This window comes from Cervus elaphus, chromosome 33, assembly GCF_910594005.1.
Source record: "Cervus elaphus chromosome 33, mCerEla1.1, whole genome shotgun sequence".
In the NCBI taxonomy this organism is placed as follows: Eukaryota; Metazoa; Chordata; class Mammalia; order Artiodactyla; family Cervidae; genus Cervus; species Cervus elaphus.
The window spans coordinates 40779312-40802916 of record NC_057847.1 but is presented as its reverse complement, the minus strand read 5'-3'; the positions used below and the strand labels follow the sequence as shown (position 1 = coordinate 40802916).

Genomic DNA, 23605 nt, shown 5'->3' with positions numbered 1-23605 from the left:
TGCAAAGTATATGTATGGTACTGAGCACACAGCTTGTGCTCAGTAAATGTAACTATTATTAAAACTATTTTTAAAAACAGAGAAAGTTAAAAAAAAACAGAGAAAGTCAATAAGGTCTGAGTTTGGGCATAGCCAGAACATATCTAGGCTGCTGGCCAAACTTCAACTAATATTTTCATCATAACCACAAGCATCAGATCTATGGTGTCACTATCTCCTGCTATGTAGCACCAGCTACTTCTATTTGTGTGATTGTTCAGAAATAGCAAAAACTTAATGCTTGAGTTTTATTTGAAACACTTCCTTCCTATAAAATCATCCAGATATTTAATTGAAAACATGGAAATTTTGATAGCATTCTAAGTTTTAAAACATTCCTCCCAAACAACCATACAAATACATTTTCCCAAGCCAAACAGATATCCCTATGCTTGAACTGCTATTTCTAATTTCTAATTTATTCTTACAGGCTAATTTACAAAGTGAAATTGTTTGGATGATTGGTTTGCAGTAAACATGGTAAACCAACCTGGTTTCTAACTTTAGAGAAAGGTTGAGTCTCTTCTTATAATAATGGAGAAATAATAGAAGTATTAATGACAATGAAACTTCCATAATTAAATAGTCAAATTCTGAAATAACAAACAGAAATGAACATTATTAGGTAACAACAGCATATATTGTGATTCTTGCAAATGGTTATTTTGAGCTCTTTTCATGGGATAATGCAACCTCCAAAATACAATTTACTAAATGATAATATATGTTCCGGATGTGTCATAATTAAGTTCCATAGTCTTTGGAGAATTTAGTACTATTAAACATAAAAAGAGATTGGAAAATAGTGCATAAAATTCTAAAAATCATAAAAGAAAGACAATAGATTAATAGATGCTACGACTTCTACGTCTGATAATTTGTAAAGTTTTAGAAAGTAGTAATTATTATTATCCATATAAATGTATTCAAAGAAAAATCTTGTTTATGTATAATAGGATTTGAGGATGAACTCTAGATTTTAAATACAGTAGACTCCATATCCTTTCTTGGAGGTTTTTGAGGACTGATTTTTGGTAATATCTCTTTGGCATAAAATGTTTTATGAAGTCCGGCTCCTCGGAGTGCTAACTCAAAACGAAGTCTAGGGTCAGAAATTATCTGTAGGAATAAAATAATATAAATATTATATATATAAATAATATAAGTAATACAAATAATATAAAATAATACAAATAAATTTACTGGGGTAAATTTTATCTTTTAGTTCCATATTTCCCCAAGCTCTATAGTTTGTTTTTGCTAGATGGATGACTAGATGACAATAAATTTTGTGTATACAGTGATTATAGTCTGGTTATTTTTACTGAAATAAAGGTCAAAATTTTTCGACATTATCACTTTTCAGTATATCAGTGGTTTCCAGCATAAGATGTATAAAATATTGTATACTAGATTAGTCAAAATAAAACATTAAAATTATTTAAAAATGGGACCAAAAAAGCTTACTTTCAGTACTATCATTGATTTGTTATTTATTGTTAGCTGGGATTATAAAATATAAGCAACCATTAATTAAAATAACCCTAAATCACAATCTTGTCTATTTGTCTTTAAACAGACATTTTAATTTCTCCATCACTTGGCAATATGTAAGTTAAATTCAAATACATGGCTACTACTTGAAAAACACAATCAATAGAACATTTCTTCCAAGGCCAGATTTCTATTTCAAGCAGCACTAGAAAATGGTTCTATCAATCTGATTCTACGTGGAAATAGACATATGAGTAGTTCAATTTCTGTTTTCATTTATAGCTGATTGGGCTTTATTTCTTCTTATGAATATTAATGTCAACAGACACTGTTTGCAGCGATAAAAAGGTGGCCACATATAGATTTCAGCTAATGAAGCATTTTACATGAACATTATCCCCCTAGAGGATGGGATAATAAGCTGTTGAAAGCAGCCCCTCCTTCAAGGAGCTCTTAAACTAACAGAGGTAATAAGAACATACACAGATAACTACAGCCCATGGCAACATGTGACGGATGCTCCAAGAGTACTAGAACATATTGGGACATCTCCTGGTGCCAGTGGGACTAGGATGGTCTTAGGTAAGGAGAATAACTGAGCTAACTTTGAGGTCCAACTTATTCTTCTATAAAGTTGGGAGTGGGAGTGGAGGAGGAAGAGAGATCAAGTAAGAAAGGAAGGCATATGCTAATTTAGAGATGAAATAGGTCAATTTAGGATCACGGTAATTTGGGTGGAGTACTTGGTACCATTGGGGAACACTGAAAAAGGACACTTCTAAGACTAGGACTTGAATTTTAAAGGCTTGAAGTCCAAGTCACGGAGTCTGGGGGGCTACTGAGGTTGTGTTTCTGTTTTCAGCATGGAACTAATATAATCAGAACTGTTGCATAAGGAGATAAACCTGATTATAAGTTCAGGATAAATTAAGGCAGCAGGCAAGCAAGAGACAGAGGCACAACGAGTGCTTAAGAGTCTACAACAATTGTCTAGACATAAAGTAATAAATGCCTAAAATTGGCTGGTAGCAAAGGAGAGATAACTGTCCAAAACATTATGAAGGGAAGAATGAATAGAACTTGGCAACTGATCAAATACAGGGATGGGGGACACAATGCATATAAATGGAAAATAACACAGAATTTTTGTTGGCAAAGCAAAATATTTAAGTCTTAGACTTAGGTTTCTTCTCTTTTGCCCCAAAAGAGTCTTCCTGGCCACTTTCATCCACTTCCAAGGATTCATGCTCCACCTGTGTGCTGTTGATATCCTAATTATCTCCACAATTCACCACTTCTCCCCCAGCTCCAGATGTGTGATGTTTAAAACATTTTCATAATCATAGTTTTTTCAACATATATCAAGTGAAATGGACATCTCCCTCCCATACTGATGTCCCTTTCCCCCATTCTCCTCCCCAGAGAAAGCCAAGTAGTTTCTTGCAAGCATGCATTAGACATCTTCACCCTAAACCTAACATGAACAAAGCAAATGCTCTCCCCCTAAGTCTGTTTTTTCCTTCTGTATTCTTATATGGTTAATGGCAGCACCACCTAATGATTGTAATTTACTGAATTACTACTAGGTGCCCGACAATATTCTAGGCAATTGACATTTAGTATCCTAATCATCACAAGAAACTTACAAATTATTGTTTTACAGATGAAGTAAACAAAACATAAAGATGTTAATAGCTTACACAAGTTCACACAGCCCGCAAACAGTGGATGTGGATTTTAATCCAAAGTGTAGGCTCTTCTCAATATCACTTGCTGCCTAGTTTAGAATCACCCTCACTTCCATTATCCTCTCCTCAGCCAGAGCCATACATGGCTCCGCATCCCACCCTCCCCCTACTCCGCCCTCGCCTGACTCCACCCCACTTCCATGAGGTCTCCACCATCTTCAAAGGACCCAACTCCACCTACACCAATTTTCCATTCAGACACATTGCTATCACATGAAGCTTATTATATATTTCACTTGCTTCAAAGTCTCCCCTCTGCTCATAGCTTAAAAGCTCAAAAGTCTTTAGGAAGTAAGATCTACTATCCACAGTCTGATCCAAATTTATGTTTGCAGTCTTATCTCCCAGCACCCACCCTTACCATGTACCTTACCCTGAAGACGTACAAGTAAGGACCTCTTTTCACCCTCTTCTGCTTGATCAAACCCTTATTTCCTCAGCCCAGGTACCTGAAAGCTTTACAGCTTCTGACTTCAGTTCTTTACAAGCCCAGATGCCTTCCCTGCTTTGACTTCTAGAGATACTAGTGCATCTTCTGATTAACCCCTCTTCCTATGCCCACTCCTCCCCCATTCAGTTTTGCTGTTGTTTTTAAATTATCTGGAATGAATTCTGTTACTGATGCCAAAATTCCTCAGTTAAGATAGAGCGTAGGTTCATCTTTTTCGCCTTCTCTGACTTCCCACTCAGGGTTGTCTTCACTCCCTTCCTCTTGCTGCTGCAGCCCTCAGCCCTCGATCAGGGAGGTAGGTGATCTCACTCTAGTGGCATTATTCCCCTGCATTCTACTTTCCTTCCCAACCCAATTCCCCTGCTCACTTCCTCCACACAGAAGAAGTTTATCTTGTTCAGGATCAGCCCTGGCACCTGGCTCAGTACAGATACAGTATATGTTCCATAAATATCTGCCCTATTAATATGTAAATTGTTCTTTTTATTAATATTCCCTAGCACAGTATGCAGCACATAATAGAGGCACATTAGATTTATTTGTCATTGGATGAATGTATAAAATTTCCTGCTTTTAAAAATAATTAAACATTTAGCTTTTCTTAAATTTGTAAAGTTTACAGCTACTTTCTCCTTTAACTTTCGTTATATCCAATCATTCATATGTCCTGGCTCCCTCTCTTCCATCCACCTAAAAAAAAGCTTCTTAAAAATCCCTTCTCAGTTATAGAAACAGACTAAAATGATTCAGAAGCACCTAAGAATAGTTAAATAATATCTTAATACTTTTTCCACAGCAAGTGTTTTATCATTAGCTCCGATACATTATTTTCTGTTCATTTTAATTTCAGAAAGCTTCCCTCTGCTTCATCTTATCAGTATCATCAATTGTTTCATTAATAGGATTTATATTATGCATTTAAACAAATTCTGAATATGATAAATATTTAAACAAAAATGCAATATTAACACAACTTTAAAGTAAAATTTTATAAAATTGTTTTAGATTAAAATAATTTCCAATGACAGATTCATAACATTTTCAATGTTTTGTTCTATGGTCACCTATTGACATTTTATAATATCAAGAATTGTTCAGTAATTACATGCTATTTATGCTAATATGCATGGTATTTAAATATAAATATTATAAATAATTTGTAACCCAAAATACACACTTCTACAATTCTTATCATCATCATGGCTTTTGCATCAATCTTGCTAATTTCCATAATTACCTGCTGTTCATTGTATGTATTCAATGTGAAGAGTGGCTTTTGGAGAATAAATTCTTCAGTTCCAATACCCATCCTTGCTTTTGATGCCACTGTATCTGACATCATTCTAACAGGATCAAATTGAGCGACAATAGCAACCTAAAAGAAGAGAAAACATGGCTGCTTGGAACAAGATACAAGCTAAATGCTTCTGGGCAACATTATTAATGCTTAATATCCATTAAAGTTAAGAACTTTTATTATTGCATAGTTACAGGTATGACTAAATTTAGATAAAAATTTCTTTCTGATCCAAAGTCAAGGGAAATTTTATATAGAAAACCTACATATTGAATCACCTTGAAAGTAACCAAAAGTAGAAAACATTAATTTTTAGCCACTAGAAATCCATGGCCATAGTAATGACTCCATGAAGCTTTCTAGAAAGTTTAATCTGATTAAGCTGAGTCTAGAGTATATCATTTATGGGTAAAGTCATGTGTGTTAGCATTATTGAGCAAGATGGGTGAGTTTTCATTGTATTGAGCAACTAGATTTCCAGGGACTGTTAAAAACCATTGTTTCCCCTTCCACTGAAAAAACTCCAAGAGTTATTTTAACTCAAATACCCTTGTCCTTTATGATAATTGAAATCAATCAAACCTGCATCCTAGTGAAAAGAAGCCACTAATTTTGTAAATTATATGCCACTATTAATAACACCTGCCTGCTAATTCCTAAAGTCAAGAAATAGCAATAGGAAAATGGCATTTTTAATTCCATTTAGAAATTATAATGACATAACTGGAGGTTGAACATACTTTAATTATTATAGGTTTTACTAGCCAAAATGTCTTTTACTATAATTCTAAACACTGATTACAGATAACAGGCACAGATATTTCCTCTTTCAAAGGTCTCACAGATGGAAAAAGAATATTAATCATATGGACTGTAGTTGTCAAAATGATATTTTGAACAAAATGTGTTTAGTAATAGTGACATTAAATTTTGTCCCTAGAAGGCCATGGTATATCATTATTGGCTAATGATTGAAAAATTTAAATTTCATTGACTTTAAGATGACCAGGATGTATATTCCTATGCTTTGAATTAATTTCTACAATCTGTTTTATCAAAGATGGATACAATAGTTGTATGCATTTACACTTCCTTTATATGATTTCATTTAACTTAACTTCCTTGGTTTGAATTCAGATTGACATTTAGTAGCTAGGTGACTTTGGGAAAACTCTGGGCTGCCTCAATTTTCTCTTCTATAAAATAATAATTCCTACATCATAGGGTTGGGGTAGGAGTTAAATGAGGTAAGACCTAAGAGCATTTAGAAGAGGGCTTTACACTTATATTCACACAACGTGAATGCACATTACTACAAACCCATGAGGTAGGCTGTTGTTCTGTGTTCAGTCACCAAGTTGTGTCTGACCCTTTGCGATCCCAAGGATGAGATAGGTACCATTACTATTATTCCCATTCTTCAGAGGAGGAAATAAAGTTTAGGGAGGTTAAGTGAAAGGCCTAAGTTCCCTCTGCCAGTAAGCAGTGAGCCAGGTTGTACCAGCTCTGAAGGAAGCCAGAGGTGGAGTTCTTATCCAAGATTCTACGCTAACTCCCAACCACATAGAAGGAGAACCGGTCAGTCATTTTCTGCCAGCTAGGAAATGGTATCAGAGAAGACTTTGGAGCTAATGAGTTGTGCTTATCACTGTTATGTTAACAATACTGAAAAATTACCAAGCAAAACTACTTTATAACACTTCCTAAGGTCTGAAATTCTTGCTCTTGCTATCAATACTATTTTCAAAACTTCTGTCTACTTTTATGAGCCAAAGCAATAGGAGGCTTTTATTTCCCCACAAAAACAGTCGTTTTAAAAAGTGATTTTTAACCTTTTTGTTGACTGTGGGATATTTCCAAACAGAGGTCCCTTCCCTAGGGAGGATTATCTTGCTCAAGCTTCACATTTTTTTCGAGGAGAATAAAATCCTTTAGCTACATGCAGGGTTTCACTGCTATAAATGGATACTATTCAGCTTACAAACTAGAGGTAATATGGATGTATTTAAATCTTGGGAGAGCTTTTTTTCAAAGGTTCTGATAAAGTTCTTTTCATATGCTAAGAAACTGAAAATAATTCAACATAAATCTAATTGTTCCCAGGAATGAAGATTGCTGTCCCAATTTGGAAAAGTTATATTTTATATAGCAGATGTCATGAATTAAGTCCTAGTAATAATGTTATTAAGAGCACTTAGAAACATTTTTTAAACCATCCATGAAATTCTCCAAATTAAAAACACCTGTTTCCTCAGTGCTTCTAGTCGCTTTTCTCTCTCTTCCTCTTCAAGTGCTTCTTGAAGGGCCACTTCTTTTTTCTCCATCAAACGCTTTTCCAATAATTCTTGTCTATATTTAACCCTTTAAAAATAATGCACAGGGAAGTTAGGAGAACATTATGATAATGTTGGAGATGATATGGACAGCAGCATACGGGCAGACGTCATCTCAGAAGTGACATCACTGTCATTTTGTTTTTACTTGCTTTGGATGATTTTTCACATTACAACCATAAAGGATGTTTCTATAAAATATAATTTACAATAATTCTAATAACAATCACAGAACTGCAGGTCATGGGGGCAGGAAAATATGGGGTAAAATCCAATCTTGCTCCTTCTTCATTGAAATCACTGTATTAACCATCAGCTGCCACAACTGCAGCTAATCCAACCTGACAGATGACAGCCTCACTCTTGAGTTATTTCAGCAGTCTTCTAGTAAGTTTTAATACAATATGAGGTTTAAAAGGCTATGTTACTGTTTGAATATACCTAATTTTAAAAAGACAAAATAAAATACTATAATATGCCCAAAGTATCTCAATTACTAGAATTTAAACCAAACTTTATATTGTCATTCATTTTGTCAGGAATGCTCTATCTGGATGGATGTGTGTGTTTGTGCTAAGAAACTTTGAAAATTGCACATTGACTGTAGATGGCAGCAAAAACATGACTTTCCCTGAACATTCTGTTTCCATCCTCCTTAACAGTAGATATTAAAACCAAGCACGTTTAAATACCTGTTTTAATACTCCAGGGTTCACCTGGCCCTCCTCTGTTGCTCTTTTGGGGCAGCCTCCCTAACTATCTTTTTGTCCAAGGTATTATTCTACTGAATTATAGAGATAAGATTTGCCTTTTCAAAAACAGTAGACACCTGGCTTCTCAAGGTAGAAGAAGGAGTTAGCTCTGTCTTCTACCATTGATGGTTTAGATTTAACTTCCTCTATAGCATCCTAAAGGAGATCAGTCCTGGGTTTTCATTGGAAGGACTGATGTTGAAGCTGAAACTCCAATACTTTGGCCACCTGATGCCAAGAGCTGACTCATTTAAAAAGACCCTGATGCTGGGAAAGATTGAGAGCAGGATGAGAAGGAGACGACAGAGATGAGATGGTTGGATGGCATCACTGACTCAATGGACATGGGTTTGGGTGGACTCCAGGGGTTGGTGATGGACAGGGAGGCCTGGTGTGCTGTGGTTCATGGGGTCGCAAAGAGTCAGACACGACTGAGTGACTGAACTGAACTGAACTGAACTGAACTGAACTGAATAGCATCAGGGCTTCCTTGGTGACTCAATGGTAAACAATCTGCCTGCCGATACACATTCAATTCCTAGGTTAGGGACATCCCCTGGAGAAGAAAATGGCAACCCACTTCAGTATTCTTGCCTGGGAAATCCCATGGACAGAGGAGCCTGGCAGTCTGCAGTCCAAGTCAGACATAGCTTAGAGACTAAATAACAATAGCATCAGTCACACATGTACTTTGCCCTTAGCATGCACACCAATATTTCCCATGGATGTCCCTACACTAGACCATTTTTATTCTGGATCCTGACATTTACTGAGGTGTTCACTACACATCAAGTCTTGTGCTAAGTGCTCATTCAGACTTCCATGTTGGGGTACCATTATTTATCCCATTTTAAAGATAAAGAAATGGAGGCATAGGAAGGCGATGAAACTTGTCCCAAGCCTCAATGGCAGAACCTGAGGTCAAACCCAGGCGAACTGGCGCCAGAGCCTGTGAACAGCTAACTACCACGTTCTTCTCTCTTCTCCCCTTGACAGCTCTACTCACCTCGCTGACTGATGAATACCACAGGTTTGTGTCAAACCCTGTGCTGGAAATTGACAGCATGCCAAGAAAAAGACCGCTCTTAAAGAGCCTGTGGTTTAACAGAGACGAAAGACCAGCCCAAGAACTAAACAAGGTATGCAGTATCTTCAGAGAGGTATAAATAAGGTCCACTGAGGATTTAGAGGAAAGTGAGATGCCTACTTGCTGAATTGTGAGAAAGGCTGGCTGACTTCAGCAAGCACTTTATGGAGGAGGCAGCAGCATCTGAGCTGGGTCTGGAGGACTAGGATTTGGAGAGGCCAGGAGGCATGGCCAAGGTGGGGCAGAGCAAGAGCTGGAATGAGGGTGAGTCCAGGGAGGCTCGGGCTCCGCAAGCGCACCGGTGGCCTCCGAGAGTGGCTGACTTCTTCAGTTTTGTCCCCTGGGCACCTTGTTTGCCCCACCTCGTCACAGCACTGGGCAGGGAAGGGGTCAAGGTGGCTAAACAGAGTAAGCGGGTGAGCAGTGATAGAGAAGCCCAGAAAAGCACTGAGGGGGCTGAGCCTGGTAGTCACATGGCTCCCTCTATGATTTGCTCTTGAGGAGGAAAACTCTTTAAAACCAGGTTGCTCCTGAGGCTGGCATTGAAGAAGCAGCACTGGGAAAGGAGAGGAGGGAAGCAGGCAACAGATACTTTAGGAGTACAAAACCCAGAATGGAATTTGGAAAGAAGGTCCTAAGCTCCCTTGATGGCTGTGGCTGTTCTGCCCCATCTCCCATTTCAAGAGTCACCACAACCAGCTACATGGATTAAAGAATTCACAGACCAGATTGCTCCCTTTCTCTGATGCCTCTCTGTCATAGAAAGCTCTATTTCTCATTCCCTCCATTTTCACTAAGGCGTGACACAACTTTCCTAATGAGGTTCTACTCAATTTAAGCACTGAGTACAAGCTAAGGGAACTACTGTGAAGGTTCAATTAAAAGACACCCTGGGATTTGACAATTACCATATGTTAATTCTCCGAACTTCTGAAAAGTTTCTCTTCCTTTGGGATGTATAGGTTGCTTTATCTGCTACAAACTTTCAGCTGCTTTGTGGAAAAGTAATAGCTGTTTTAGTTAGAGGAGCTTGACTAGTGAGGAAGAGATTAGAAAGGCGAGTGAAGCATTTGAAGCTATTTGGTAAAGAAAGCTGACTCATGCTTTACTTTGAAGTTCATTCATTCATTCAACAAAAATTTGAGCACCTCTCTGCGTCAATCACTGTTGTTAGCACTGGACAAAGGATATCAGTACAGAAGACATACTCCTCTCCTCACAGAAGTGACCGTCTAATGTGGATACAAAGATCCAGGCAATTATGGCACATGGTAGCTCTTGCCCTGATGAGACAATGGGGCAGAGGTCATGGGAGAAGCACCTTTGCCAGACTTGGGGCATTCAGAGGAGCAGTCATCAGGAAGTGCTCTGAATTTCAGATCTAAAAAAGGAGCAGGAATTCTTCAGTGGGAGAGAGAACAGAAAGAATGTTCTAACTAGAAAAAAAAATATCATATGAAGGCCCAGAAGGTGAGAGAGCATGGTATGCTTGAAGAACTGAAAAATATTTGGAATGACCAAAAATGATAATTGTGAGGTGAGGAGTACCAAGAGCTGAGGCTAGGAACGCAAGGGAGGATAGGTGGTGAGGACTTTGCAAGCATGAGGGCTTTGATCAAGGCAACACAATTGGAAAACTCTCTCCTGTAATGTGGATTGCTAGGAAGCAAGATCAGAGAGACTTATTCAGATGCAAAAAAAGCTTTCCTGAATTAGGGCAGGGGAGGGGTGCTTGTAGGAGTTAGGGAGACAATATAGTCTTAAAATTTATGTAGAAAATAGAATAAGTCAGCTTGTTAGTGTTTTTTAAGGGAGAGGGGAAGAGAGGGAGGAAGCTAAGGTTTCCATGCTGCATGGTGAATGATGGCATTCCTCTCTAAAACTGGGGACTTAGAGAAACCAGGGAGAGAAGGAATCAGGTTGAGTTTAGACATAGATCTACTGTCATAAGATCTGGGCTGGAGAAATGGATGGGGATCTTTATCAACGGCATGGGACTGAGACTGAGAAACAGATAGCATATATACTATATATGTATATAGTATACTATAGTATATAGTATACTATGCTATAGTGGAAGATACTATAGTGTAAGAGGAAGATACTATAGTGTAAGAGGAGGTGGCAGGCCTAGAGCTGATTCCAAAGGAAACAACTTTTTTTTTTCCCTACATATGTTTTCAGTATTTATAATTTTATATCATTTACTCATTCACTGACTGGGTGCCCACACTGTGCCAAGTGCAATTCTAGGGTGGATGATCCACACTGATTAAAAAAACCCAAAACAACAAAACCCTGTTCTCACACTTTCAATTATAGGCATATATTTTCATGTATTTAGAAGTTTAATTTCTTTTCAAAAAGGGGGTAAATTACCAATTTAACTTGCCCACTCTGCTCAACCCAAGGAAGGGGGCAACTTTTAAGAAGGGGACAGAAAAGGAAGAAACTAGGAGAATGAGGAGAAATTGTGGCAAAGAAGAGAATGACAACAGAAATAACAATGTCTCATGCTAAAAATCAGCTCTAATCTAAGATAATAATTGGATTAAATAACAGGGAGCCATTGGCAAACTTGGCAGTAGAGAGGTGGCTGAAGAATTAGTAGTAGGGCTTCCCTGGTGGCTTAGATGGTAAAGCGTCTGCCTGCAATGCTGGAGACCTGGGTTCAATCCCTGGGTCGGGATGATCCCCTGGAAAAGGAAATGGCAACCCACTCCAGTACTCTTGCCTGGAAAATGCCATGGACAGAGGAGCCTGGTAGGCTACCATCCACGGGGTCGCAAAGAGTTGGACACAACTGAGCGACTTTACTTACTTACTTACTTAAGGAAGTAAGGGGTAAGAGAGACAACACCTTCAGTAAGGCTGATGCCAATGAAGAGGAGAGAAGCAAGCTGGGGCTGGAGGAAGCTGATCACAGTTGCATTGGTTCCAAAGTGATGACCAAGATGACTCTGACTGTTGTGAAGATTGGCCATGGGAAATTTTAAGGAGACATACTCAAATTCTTCATTCTTAGAGAAGAAGAATGTTTAAACTCAAATAATAATTCACTGTAAAAGGGTAAACTCGATACACCCTCCTTTTCCCAGTCTGGATAGAAAAATGTCTTTGCCTAAAGAGAAGTGATGCAGAAATATTACTGGGAGAAAGCCAAATACTCACATATTCATGGGAAAAGAAAATAGCAACACAGTAAAGTCAATCATTTGGAAAATTTTCCACATAAATACCTTTAGCCATTTGAAGTAGCAGATTTTCCCCAAATTAAACTGTTGCTATGAAAGTCAATGTCAGGAAGTGGCAAAACTCAAGTCTTTAAGCTGTGCACTGAATTCCCAAACAGGAATCCTAGGTTCATCTCTCAGTCTGTTTTATGCTCCCTGAGTTGACAAAGGTTGACAGTGCAGCAAAGGAGGCCTTTTCCACTCCTCTTGGGGGAGGAGAAGCATCATATTGTTCAAAAGCAACAGCTGTTGCAGAACCAGGCAGAGCATTAACAATAATCTGAAGAGGATTTTGTTTAAGCTTCCAGACCTGAGTGTAGCTGAAGGGACAAGAAGCTTTTATGTAGAAATGGAAAATTTATATATCATTTTGGAGATATTTTTATATGTGTATTGCATTCGAAGAGAGGAGTTGCTGTTGTTGTTTAGTCACTAAGTCATGTCTGACACTTTTGAGACCCTGTGGACCGTACGCTGCCAGGCTCCTCTGTCCATGGGATTTCCCAGGCAAGAATACTGGAGTACGTTGCCATTTACTTCTCCAGGGGATCTTCCTCACCCAGGGATCAAACCTGCATCTCCTGCATTGCAGGCTGATTCTTTACCACTGAGCCATCACGGAAGCTGAAGAGATGAGTATACAAGTGCAAATAGTTTAGAAACATCATGAACTTCAGTGACACCCTCCTTTGCTTCAGTGAAACTAGCAGTAAGAACCAGGCAAAATATTAACTTCAAAATTTGACCTCCCTCCTATCTGAAGGGAGACACAGATAACTTCAGTCTTAAAAGAAGCTACAGGAACTAACAGGGGGAGAAAAGACTTCAGAATAATTGCTGACAGTGGCAGGTTCTAAAGTTTTTGTGTTTTTTTTTTTTTTAACTTAAGCAGTAAATAAAACAGCACTAACAATACATCTTAATTAGGTTACACTAACCAGTACGGAACTCCCACCAAAAACGTTTCAAGGAAGTAATTTGCCCTACTGAATTAGAGGCAGTTTCCAAACAAATCTGCTACTTCATTTTTAGGTAATGTGGCTTATTCAACACTGAACAAGAAATCTTTAACAGGCACATGCTGGAGGTGCTATTGCCAGAGGGGTTTGAACAGCAGTGCAGCGTAGTGAACCTGTTTCTCCCTGCTGGGAGATCCAGTTTTGGCTTAAACACCACTCAGAAAGTTGTTCTTCCCACCAAGCAAAGAGACACCCCCATGAGCTCTACAGGACTCCAACAGGGAAGAATGTGCAGATCAAAACATAAGCAGGCCAACTGGCAGCACCTGTACAAGGGAGGTGGTGGAGAAGCCAGCCCAGAGAAAAGAAGGAAGAAAACATAACGGGTGTCCCCATTGGCCAGCATCACCCCTCCAATGGTCAGGGCCACGAGATTCTACAGTCAATGAGGGTTCTGGCTAAAGGCATAAACAGAGACCAGTTCCTGCAAATGTAATGTGAATCCTGATACGAGGCAGTGACATCCTGGTACAGATCAGCATGGGACAAGAACAAAGAGGATTCACAGAGAACTCACAGAACCAGGAGATGAACCCAGGCCAGCCCCAGACAGAGACTATTCTTCTAGCTCAGAGTGCTTACTGGTTCCTTTGTGGGGTGTAAAGGCAAGTTCCTGTTGGAACTTTAATTGATTAATCCAATTAGTCAACACAGAGTTATTGGCAAGCCTACTATGTGCCAGGCAGTGCCCTGCAGGCTCAGGATACAATAATGAAAAATAAAATCCAGACAAACAAGATCCCCGCTCTTAAATCTTATGTTACTTATGGTTTGCTGTATATGAGCATGCCTAAATTAACATCCTAGTAAAATACATAAAATTGTTTTAATAAATTATTTTAAATTTATCACTAAGTCCTAAATTAGAGAGCTTTTTCTTATATTGCTATAGCTTGATAGTTCTCAACTATGACTATCATTAGAATCACTGGAACTTATAAAAACTTCTGATGCCAGGGCCCCACACCACACTAATTGCATCAGAATCTGGTTTGGGGGCTCAGGATTGGTATTTTGTTAAAAGTTTCTCAGTGATTCTGATATGCAGCTTGGTCTGAACACAGCACTGCCTGGCCCAGTGGACCCCTAATTCACACTAGTGTTAGGATCACCTGGAGGGCTTGTTTTTATGTATTTATATTTGTCTGGGCTGGGTCTTTGTTGCTGCATGGGCTTTTCTCTAGTCTAGTCGCGGAGAGCTGGGGCTCCTCTCTAGTTGTGGCACACAGGCTTCTCATCACAGCGGCTTCTTTTGTTGCAGAGCACGGGGCTCTAAGGCATGCGCTTCAGTAGTTGCAGCTCCCAGGCTCAAGAGCAAGGCTCAGAAGTTGCGATACACAGGCTTAGTTGCTCTGTGGCATGTGGGAACTTCCCAGATCAGGGATGGAACCCTCATCTCCTGCACTGGCAGGTGAATTCTTTAACACTGAGCCACCAAGGAGGCCTTGGAAGGTTTGTTGAAGCTCAGATTCAGGAGTAGTGACGTGGGGTCTGATCTGAAAATCTGTATTTCTAAGAAATTTCCAGGTGATGCTGGTCTGGGGACCACAGTTTGAGAACCACAGCACAGATAAATATTTAGATTAAAGGAAATCTAATTGCCTATTATTAGCAAGACAAAACTAGGTGCAAATCACTACCTAGATCAGCTTCTTATTTCTGGTTGCATGTGCTAAACATTACAGTTATATGCCTCAGGATTGATCCAAACTAGAAGTTCTTGCTTTTGTGCCACTGACATTCATGAGCAGAAACTTTAATTTGTGTCATATTTTAGATTCCACATATAAAGATGTCATTCATATTTCATTGTGTGTGTATATATATATATATATATCTCCACATCTTCTTTACCTATAAAATAGAAACACACTCACAGAACATAGAGAACAGACTTGTGGTTGCCAAGGTAGGGGAGAAGAGGGAGAGGGTTGGGGTTTGGGAGTTTGGGGTTATAGAGGAAAACTGTTATATAGAGAATGAATAAACAACTAGGTCCTACTGTATAGCACAGGGAGCTATATTTAGTATCCTGGGATAAACCATAATGGAAAAGAATATGAGAAAGAACATGTATACGCATAACTGAATCACTTTGCTGTATACTAGAAATTAACACCAAGTTGTTAATTAACTATACTTCAGTTAGAAAAAAAAAAAAAGCAGAATCTTTCAACCCCAACATATCCCCTGGCCTTAACACATGTGGATGACAGGTTTCCTAGTGACAGTGGTCCTTCCAGGCTTGGGAGAGCAACAGTGACTATCACTGAACCTCTTTCTTTGCAGTGGCAACAATGGCTATTACTGAACCTCTTTCTTTCCCTCAATGGACAAAACACTGGGATATCCTGATGACAACTGGAAACCTCAGACTCCTGGTGATATTTAAAGGGTCCATTCAATAAAATCAAAGAAGGAAGACACAACTTAAAGCATTTGAGCAATGAGCTACTTCCCTTGGGACTAGTTCCTGCAACTCCAGGGGGTCGGGGGGGTAAATATTTTTCATACTGAAAGTGAAAACCCATAAATGAGAGTGATATACATTTTCCTGTTGGCTGTAATCAGTTCCAACCTAGCCATCTGAGTTCACTTGAGTTGGAAATGCAGAGATACAAACAGCTGTGAAACAAGGACTTAAACCTGGGAATCCAGAGTTAAATATAGGATAAGATGTGAGGAGAGGGTTAGTGAAAGAATGTTATAAACATAATTTTGGCCCTTGTTCCAAGTAAGTGCACAAAGGCACTTCTGCCACATGTACCTCCTCTTTTTGAACTATTTCTAAGTCTTTCCATCTAGTTTTCAGTAAACCTTTTATATCCTCACTTAGTCTTAAAATTTTCCTAGAATACTCCTTTCCCAGTGGCATTTCAAGTAGGGTATAGGAAATAAAAGATGCATTGTGTATGAAGAATTAAAGACAATAAATAAAAGCTGGTCTTTTTTTGTCTTTTTAATCACTACACATCAGCAAGTCTCAACAAAGTTAGTGATAAAAACTCCCTCTACTGGAGCATGCATTCCTATCCCACTGACTCAACTGCACCTTTCAAATGTTTCCCTTAATTGAAAACCAGTGCTTCCCAGGTGATACTACTTCCATTGCTACTCATTTACAATGGAGAGAGAAGAAAGCATTTTGCTGGCTCTCTGACAATTCCCGAAAAGTTTTACCCATTGACTTGGGTTAGATCATCCTGTTTCTAATACAGTTCTTGGGATCAACTACTGGCTTCCCAGGTCACTGCCCATATTTACTGAGGGTTACTCAAAACTCCACTCTTACAGTTCCTTGAATCTGAACAGCATATGCTTTTCCCCTCCTTTAACAGCCCCCTCCTCAGACCAAACTTGGAGCTTGGTGTCACCTAAAACCATTGAAACTGTAGATAATTATCAAATCCATTTTACCTGCCTTCACTACTCAAGATCATTTCGTGACTTGCATGTTCTCCCCAAGCTGCACGGAGCCTAAACAATAATATGTTTGCCCGAGGTGCTTTCTGGGAACTGGGAGTCAGTTCTGTCTTACTTGAACTGAAGGACCACTAACCCTCCAACTGAGCATGCCCAAGTGTCCTTTAGGTGACCTTTTGAGATCAGAGAGCTGAAATCTTCACCCTCAGATGGTGCTAAGCATCTCCATTTTTGGATGTGCAGAGGCCTGTAACTTAGTTACCCCTGAGGAGAATGATGATTACCTCTTCCCAACCAGCTTTCTCCATGCTCCCTATACTTCAGACCACCCTACCCATCGCTTCATGGCCATGGGGGAAAAAATGGAAACAGGGACAGACTTTATTTTCTTGGGCTCCAAAATCACTGTGGATGGTGACTGTAGCCATGAAATTAAAAGACACTCACTCCTTGAAAGAAAGGCTATGACAAACCTAGATAGCGTATTAAAAAGCAGAGACAACATGTTGCTGACAAAGGTCCATCTAGTCAAAACTGTAGTTTTTCCAGTAGTCATGTACAGTTGTAAGACTTGGACCAGAAGGCAGAGCACTGAAAAATTGATGCTTTTGAGCTGTGGTGTTGGAGAAGACTTTTGAGAGTCCCTTGGATTGCAAGGAGATTCAACCAGCCCATCCTAAAGGAGATCAACCCAGAATACTTATTGGAAGGACTGATGCTGAAGCTGAAGCTCCAATACTTTGGCCATTTGATGCAAAGATTTGACTCACTGAAAAGACCCTGATGCTGGGAAAGATTGAAGGCAGGAGGAAAAAGGAGTGACAGAGAGTGAGATGGTTGGATGGCATCATCAACTCAATGGATATGAGCTTGAGCAAACTCTGAGAGATAGTAAAGGACAGGGAAGCCTGGCATGCTGCAGTTCATGGAGCTGCAAAGAGTCAGACACGACTGAGTCGCTGTATAACAACAATGTATTTCAGTTCAGTTCAGTTGCTCAGTCATGTCCAACTCTTTGCAACGCCATGGACTGCACCATGCCAGGCTTTCCTGTCCATCACCAACTCCCAGAGTTACCTAAACTCATGTCCATCAAGTTGCTGATGCCATCCAACCGTCTCATCCTCTGTCGTCCCCTTCTCCTCCCACCTTCAATCTTTCCCAGCATCAGGGTCTTTTCAAATGAGTCAGTTCTTTGCATCAAGTGGCCAAAGTATTGGAGTTTCAGCTTCAACATCAGTCCTTCCAATAAACACTCAGGACTGATCTTCTTTAGGATGGACTGGTTGGATCTCCTTGCAGTCCAAGGGACTCTCAAGAGTCTTCTCCAACACCACAGTTCAAAAGCATCAATTCTTCAGTGCTGAGCTTTCTTTATAGCCCAACTCTCACATCCATACATGACTACTGGAAAAACCATAGCCTTGACTAGACGGACCTTTGGTGGCAAAGCAACAATGTATTTATTGACAGGCAAAAATATTAATGAAATACATGAGAAATTTTTAAAGAATTTGCATTAAGATATATTGGCTACCTCAGATTGAATAGCAATGTATGCTCTATTCTTTATCCCACAAATACCCAGTGCCCCATGCCTCTGGGAAGTGTGTGTATGTTGGGGGGGCATGGGTAGTCTGAGACTTGTTCTCCTATTTCCTTAATTGGCTGCTTAGCTAAATAAATGCTCTCTTCGCTGCACACCTCTGGCTTCTCAGCACTTTGCTTTGCTGCCTGTCAGGCAAAATGTACTTGGTTTAGGAATACCATTTTCCTGCCAAAATTTTATACTGAGGTATTCTGTTCTGACTCCAACCTCCACAGTCACTGAATAGACTGACAAAGTTGCAGGCTGAGTAACCAGGAATGGATTGCCTTCTAACCTCCTGTCCTTTATGTGTTGATTATTTAACCTTATTCAACCTGCTATTACTTTAGTTTGTCAGGCTCTCCACTTATCAACAACTTTTATAAACTATAAACTTTGTGCCAGGCATTGGGCTAGGTCTTCCCTCATGAAGCTTACTATCATTCTACTTCTTCCTTTTCTCCCAGGCTGTGAGACACAATCAGATTTACTCAGTTTTCTCTCCAGCTTTGGACTGATGTGTCTATCTTTTCAAAGGCATGACCACTACTATTCTTTTGTTATCTTCTTTCTACAACTGCCTTGCCAATTTCCAGCTCTCATTGTTTACTGAATTTATTATGTATTTATGAGGTTTCAGCCTTATCGAGACATTTAACACTCCTCCAGAATGATTTTACTTACCCCAGCTACTCGATATTCTCCCTCTTAGCAGAGAACCTCACCTCCTACTTCACTGAAAACAAAAGACCGTAAGCATTTACTTTCTCCAACATGCTTTGCTCATTTCCAATCTTGTTAGGACCATCTTAATTCATCCTTTGCTCCTTAAACCCGGGCTTTTAATCCCATAAACCTGGTTGTCTCTAGGATCTTGCTCCAGAAGTGAATTTTTTCCTTTCCTATTTCTTCAGACATGCTCCCCTTCATGGTCTTTTTTCCTCTGCATATAAACTTCTTCAAATGGGGAAAATCTGTACTCTCAACTTTACTTTCAGCTACCATCTTCTTTGTCACTTCCTTGCAAAATTTTTTAAGCAAAGAAGCCACAGTTTGTCTTTAATTCTTTGCTTCTAACTTGGTGCAACAACCCCTGCAGTCAGCTTCTGATCCTTCCACTCAGAAGGATCCTTTTACTCGGTCAGCTTCTGATCCTTCTACTCCATGTAGAAACTACTCTCCCCAATGTCTCCATAAACTCAGGACTTTCTTTTAGAAGAAGTCTTCATCTGACTTGACCTGAGCAATGCCTGGTACTGATGACCACCTTCTTCATGAAATGCACATCCAATTTTTGACTGCTGTTCCTCACCTTTTACTTGGCTCCTCCTCATCTGTGTACCCAAGTTTTCAACACAAATCCTCTTTTCACCATTTAAAAACATTGTCTGGGAACATGACTTCAGCTACAATCAAGGCATGAATAGTTACAGCGTCCACCCCCTTCAAAGCCCCAAATCCTTTGATCTTATGTTTTTTTTTTTTTTCTCTATGTAATTTCAGGATTGACTGCAGACAAATCCCTCAAATGTTACTGTATTACAGCAATAGTTAAATGCAGAGCTTCTGCTTTAATGGGCATCTGAGCTTTTTGTAGGAACAAACCTAATGACACAAGGTTAAGTAGAAATCTGGAATTCCTGCCCACATCCTCTTAGAAAAAAGCCACTAGAACACCATGGGTACCATGGACAGGGCCAAGATTTTGCCTACTCAGTTATTTTCGGTTCACTCTAATCCATAGACCAATACTTAAGCTCCCTTACAACATGGCTGCAATATTTATATACAGTTAGCTACTTCAGCTACCTAAAAATCAGAGAATGTATAACTTTGAGTGATACAACTCAGAACCAAGAAAAATTTTTATATCCTTAACAGATTAGGGCCACAACTTTTGGGGTTATTAGCTATAAACCATTTTATAAATTAGGAGCTATCTTCCACAAATAATGACTTAAATATTAGAAGACTTGATTTTTTTAAATCCCTGCTTTCTGATAGTAATTGTATAGCACTACTGCTTATTATGGCCAAATCTAGATTTTAATAATTAGGCCATACTGTAGTAGACATCTGTTGTTTGGTTTTTTTTTTTTTTTTTCACCCTCTAGCATCAACCTAGTAATATCGATTCCCTTTACAATTGCCTTTCTTCATTCTATGTAGGTTTATTGAAGCGTTTAAACAAGAATCCCTCCACCTTTCCATGTGATCAGATATGGTTAATATTAAGAACATTACAAGTATGACCACAGTGATTGGCCCTCAGTGCCCACATGATTTCAGCTGAGTTAATCAGAATCAGAATCTTTCCCTGGGGATTTATATATAGATATTGAAGAAGAATTCTCCAAGCGAGTTTTAAAATTCTCCAAAGGAGGCTTCAAGAGTATGTGAACCAAGAACTTCCAGATGTTCAAGCTGGATTTAGAAAAGACAGAAACCAGAGATCAAATTGCCAACATCCATTGGATCATCGAAAAAGCAAGAGTGTTCCAGAAAAACATCTACTTCTGCTTTATTGACTATGCTAAAACCTTTGACTGTGTGGATCACAACAAACTGTGGAAAATTCTTCAAGAGATGGGAATACCAGACCACCTTACCTACCTCCTGAGAAATCTGTATGCCAGTCAAGAAGTAACAGTTAGAACCGGACATGCAACAACAGACTGGTTCCAAATTGGGAAAGGAGTATGTCAAGGCTGTATATTGTCACCCTGCTTACTTAACTTACATGCAGAATACATCATGTGAAATGCCAGGTTGGGTGAAACACAAGCTGGAATCAAGATTGCCAGGAAAAATATAAATTACCTTAGATATGCAGATGACACCACCCTTATGGTAGAAAGCAAAGAGGAACTAAAGAGCCTCTTGATGAACGGAACTGAACTGATTGAAGAAGAAAAGCTTTCTCTTCTCTCTTTAGTTGCTAAGCTCAAATGATACAATTAACCCTGGAACTGCTAGAAGCCATGCCTCCTTTTCCTTCTGACTCCCCCAACCCAGATACATAAGGAAGTTCATTTCAGTGTACAAACATGAACAAATTAGTAGAGAGTGAGAGGAACCTGAAGATGCCATTTGAGTCCCTGAGGCAAGACCCACTTCTGGATTCTCATTCATGTGAATCAATCCATTCTCTTTTCGGCCTAAGCTAGCTTGAGTTAGATTTCTCTCAGTTTTTTCTGAAGAATCCTGACTAATAAACATCATTTATAAGGGAATACCTTTTTTTTCCTCTTTATAACATACAGAGCTGTTTCAAGTGATAATCAGTTCATTTCTTAAATTGATGGCCCATGAAATGTTAACATCCCATAGGACATGTTAACATCCCACATGACATGTATGCCTTGAAAAATGTGTTGGATGTTCTAGTAAGTTTGAGGAAAAATAAAATAAAGTGAAATGTTTCTTTATAGAAGGAGCTCACAAAAGATTTATTATGATATAGTAGGGTGCATTATGAATCTCCAAAAGGAGGATTTAGTGTGCCAATTTCCCCAAATTATCTAAGAATAGAAACTTTTTAATAGAACCCAGTTTGGGGGAATGTTACTTGCCTTTCCATGAACAAGCAGGGATATTCAACTCTGAGCCACCAGGGAGGCCCCAGTAAATGAACTAATGGGCATAAACACAAATATGCTTATTGGTATTATAGCTATAAATGTTTGTTTTCACATGTTCCTTCTGTTAGACTGCATTTCCTGAGTACAATCAGTTCAGTTCAGTAGCTCAGTTGTGTCCAACTCTTTGCAACCTCATGGACTGCAGCACCTCAGGCTTCTCTGTCCATCGCCAAGTCCCACAGCTTGCTCAAACTCATGTCCATGGAGTTGGTGATGCCATCCAACCATCTCATCCTCTTTCTCCTCCTGCCTTCAACCTTCCCCAGCATCAGGGTCTTTTCCAATGAGTCAGTTCTTCCCATCAGGTGGCCAAAGTATTGGAATTTCAGTTTCAGTATCAGTCCTACCAATGAACACTCGGGACTGATCTCCTTTAGGATGGACTGGTTGGATCTCCTTGTAGTCCAAGGGACTCTCAAGAGTCTTCTCCAACACCACAGTTCAAAAGCATCAATACTTTGGTGCTCAGCTTTCTTTATAGTCCAGCTCTCACATCCATACATGTCTACTGGAAAAAACATAGCCTTGACTAGATGCACCTTTGTTGGCAAAGTAATGTCTCTGCTTTTTAATATGCTGTCTAGGTTGGCCATAACTTTTCTTCCAAGGAGCAAGCGTCTTTTAATTTCATGACTGCAGTCACCATCTGCAGTGATTTTGGAGCCCCCAAAATGAAATTTGCCACTGTTTCCTCATCTATTTGCCATGAAGTGATGGGGCTGGATGCCATGATCCCAGGTAAACTCTGGGAGTTGGTGATGGACAGGGAAGCCTGGCATGGTGCAGTCCATGGGGTCACAAAGCGTTAGACACAACTGAGCAACTGAACTGAACTGAGGTTTGTCATAGATTTTCTTCTGAGGAGCAAGTATCTTTTAATTTCATGGCTGCAGCCACCATCTGCAGTGATTTTGGGGCCCAAGAAAATAAAGTCTCTTACTGTTTCCATTGTTTCTCCATCTATTTGCCATGAAGTGATGGGGCCAAATGCCATGATGTTAGTTTTTTGAATGTTGAGTTTTAAACCAGCATTTTCACTCTCCTCTTTCACTTTCATTAAGAGGTTCTTTAGTTCCCCTTTTCAATTTTGCAAGTCTGAATTTTGCAATAAGGAGTTCATGATCTGAGCCACAGTCAGCTTCGGATCTTCTTTTTGCTGACTGTATAGAGCTTCTCCCTCTTTGGCTACAAAGAATATACAATCTGATTTCGATTTTGACCATCCAGTGATGACCATGTGTAGAGTCATCTCTTGTGTTTTCGGAAGAGGGTGTTTGCTATGATCAGTGTCTTAGCAAAACTCCGTTAACCTTTCCTCTGCTGTATTTTGTACTCTAAGGCCAAATTTGCCTGTTACTCCAGGTATCTCTTGACTTCCTACTTTTGCATTCCAGTTCCCTATGATGAAAAGGACATCTTTTTTGGTGTTAGTTCTAGAAGGTCTTGTAGGTCATCATAGAACTGTTTAACTTCAGCTTCTTTGGCATTGGTGGTTGGGGC

The 23605-nt window shown here is 39.3% G+C and overlaps 1 protein-coding gene across 1 annotated transcript in view; it reads right to left on the bottom strand.

Annotated features, from left to right (window-relative positions):
- Positions 1-268: 268 nt before the first annotated feature.
- The window catches only part of CCDC148 (coiled-coil domain containing 148), a 273527-nt gene continuing 250190 nt past the window's right edge, over positions 269-23605 (bottom strand). Inside the window, exons 13-15 of the mRNA XM_043894908.1 lie at positions 7273-7390; positions 4970-5107; positions 269-1158 (exon numbers count right to left, since the gene is read on the bottom strand). Coding sequence (XP_043750843.1) covers positions 1012-1158; positions 4970-5107; positions 7273-7390 — 403 coding nt within the window. The 3' untranslated portion in view covers positions 269-1011. The remainder of the gene's footprint in view (positions 1159-4969; positions 5108-7272; positions 7391-23605) is intronic.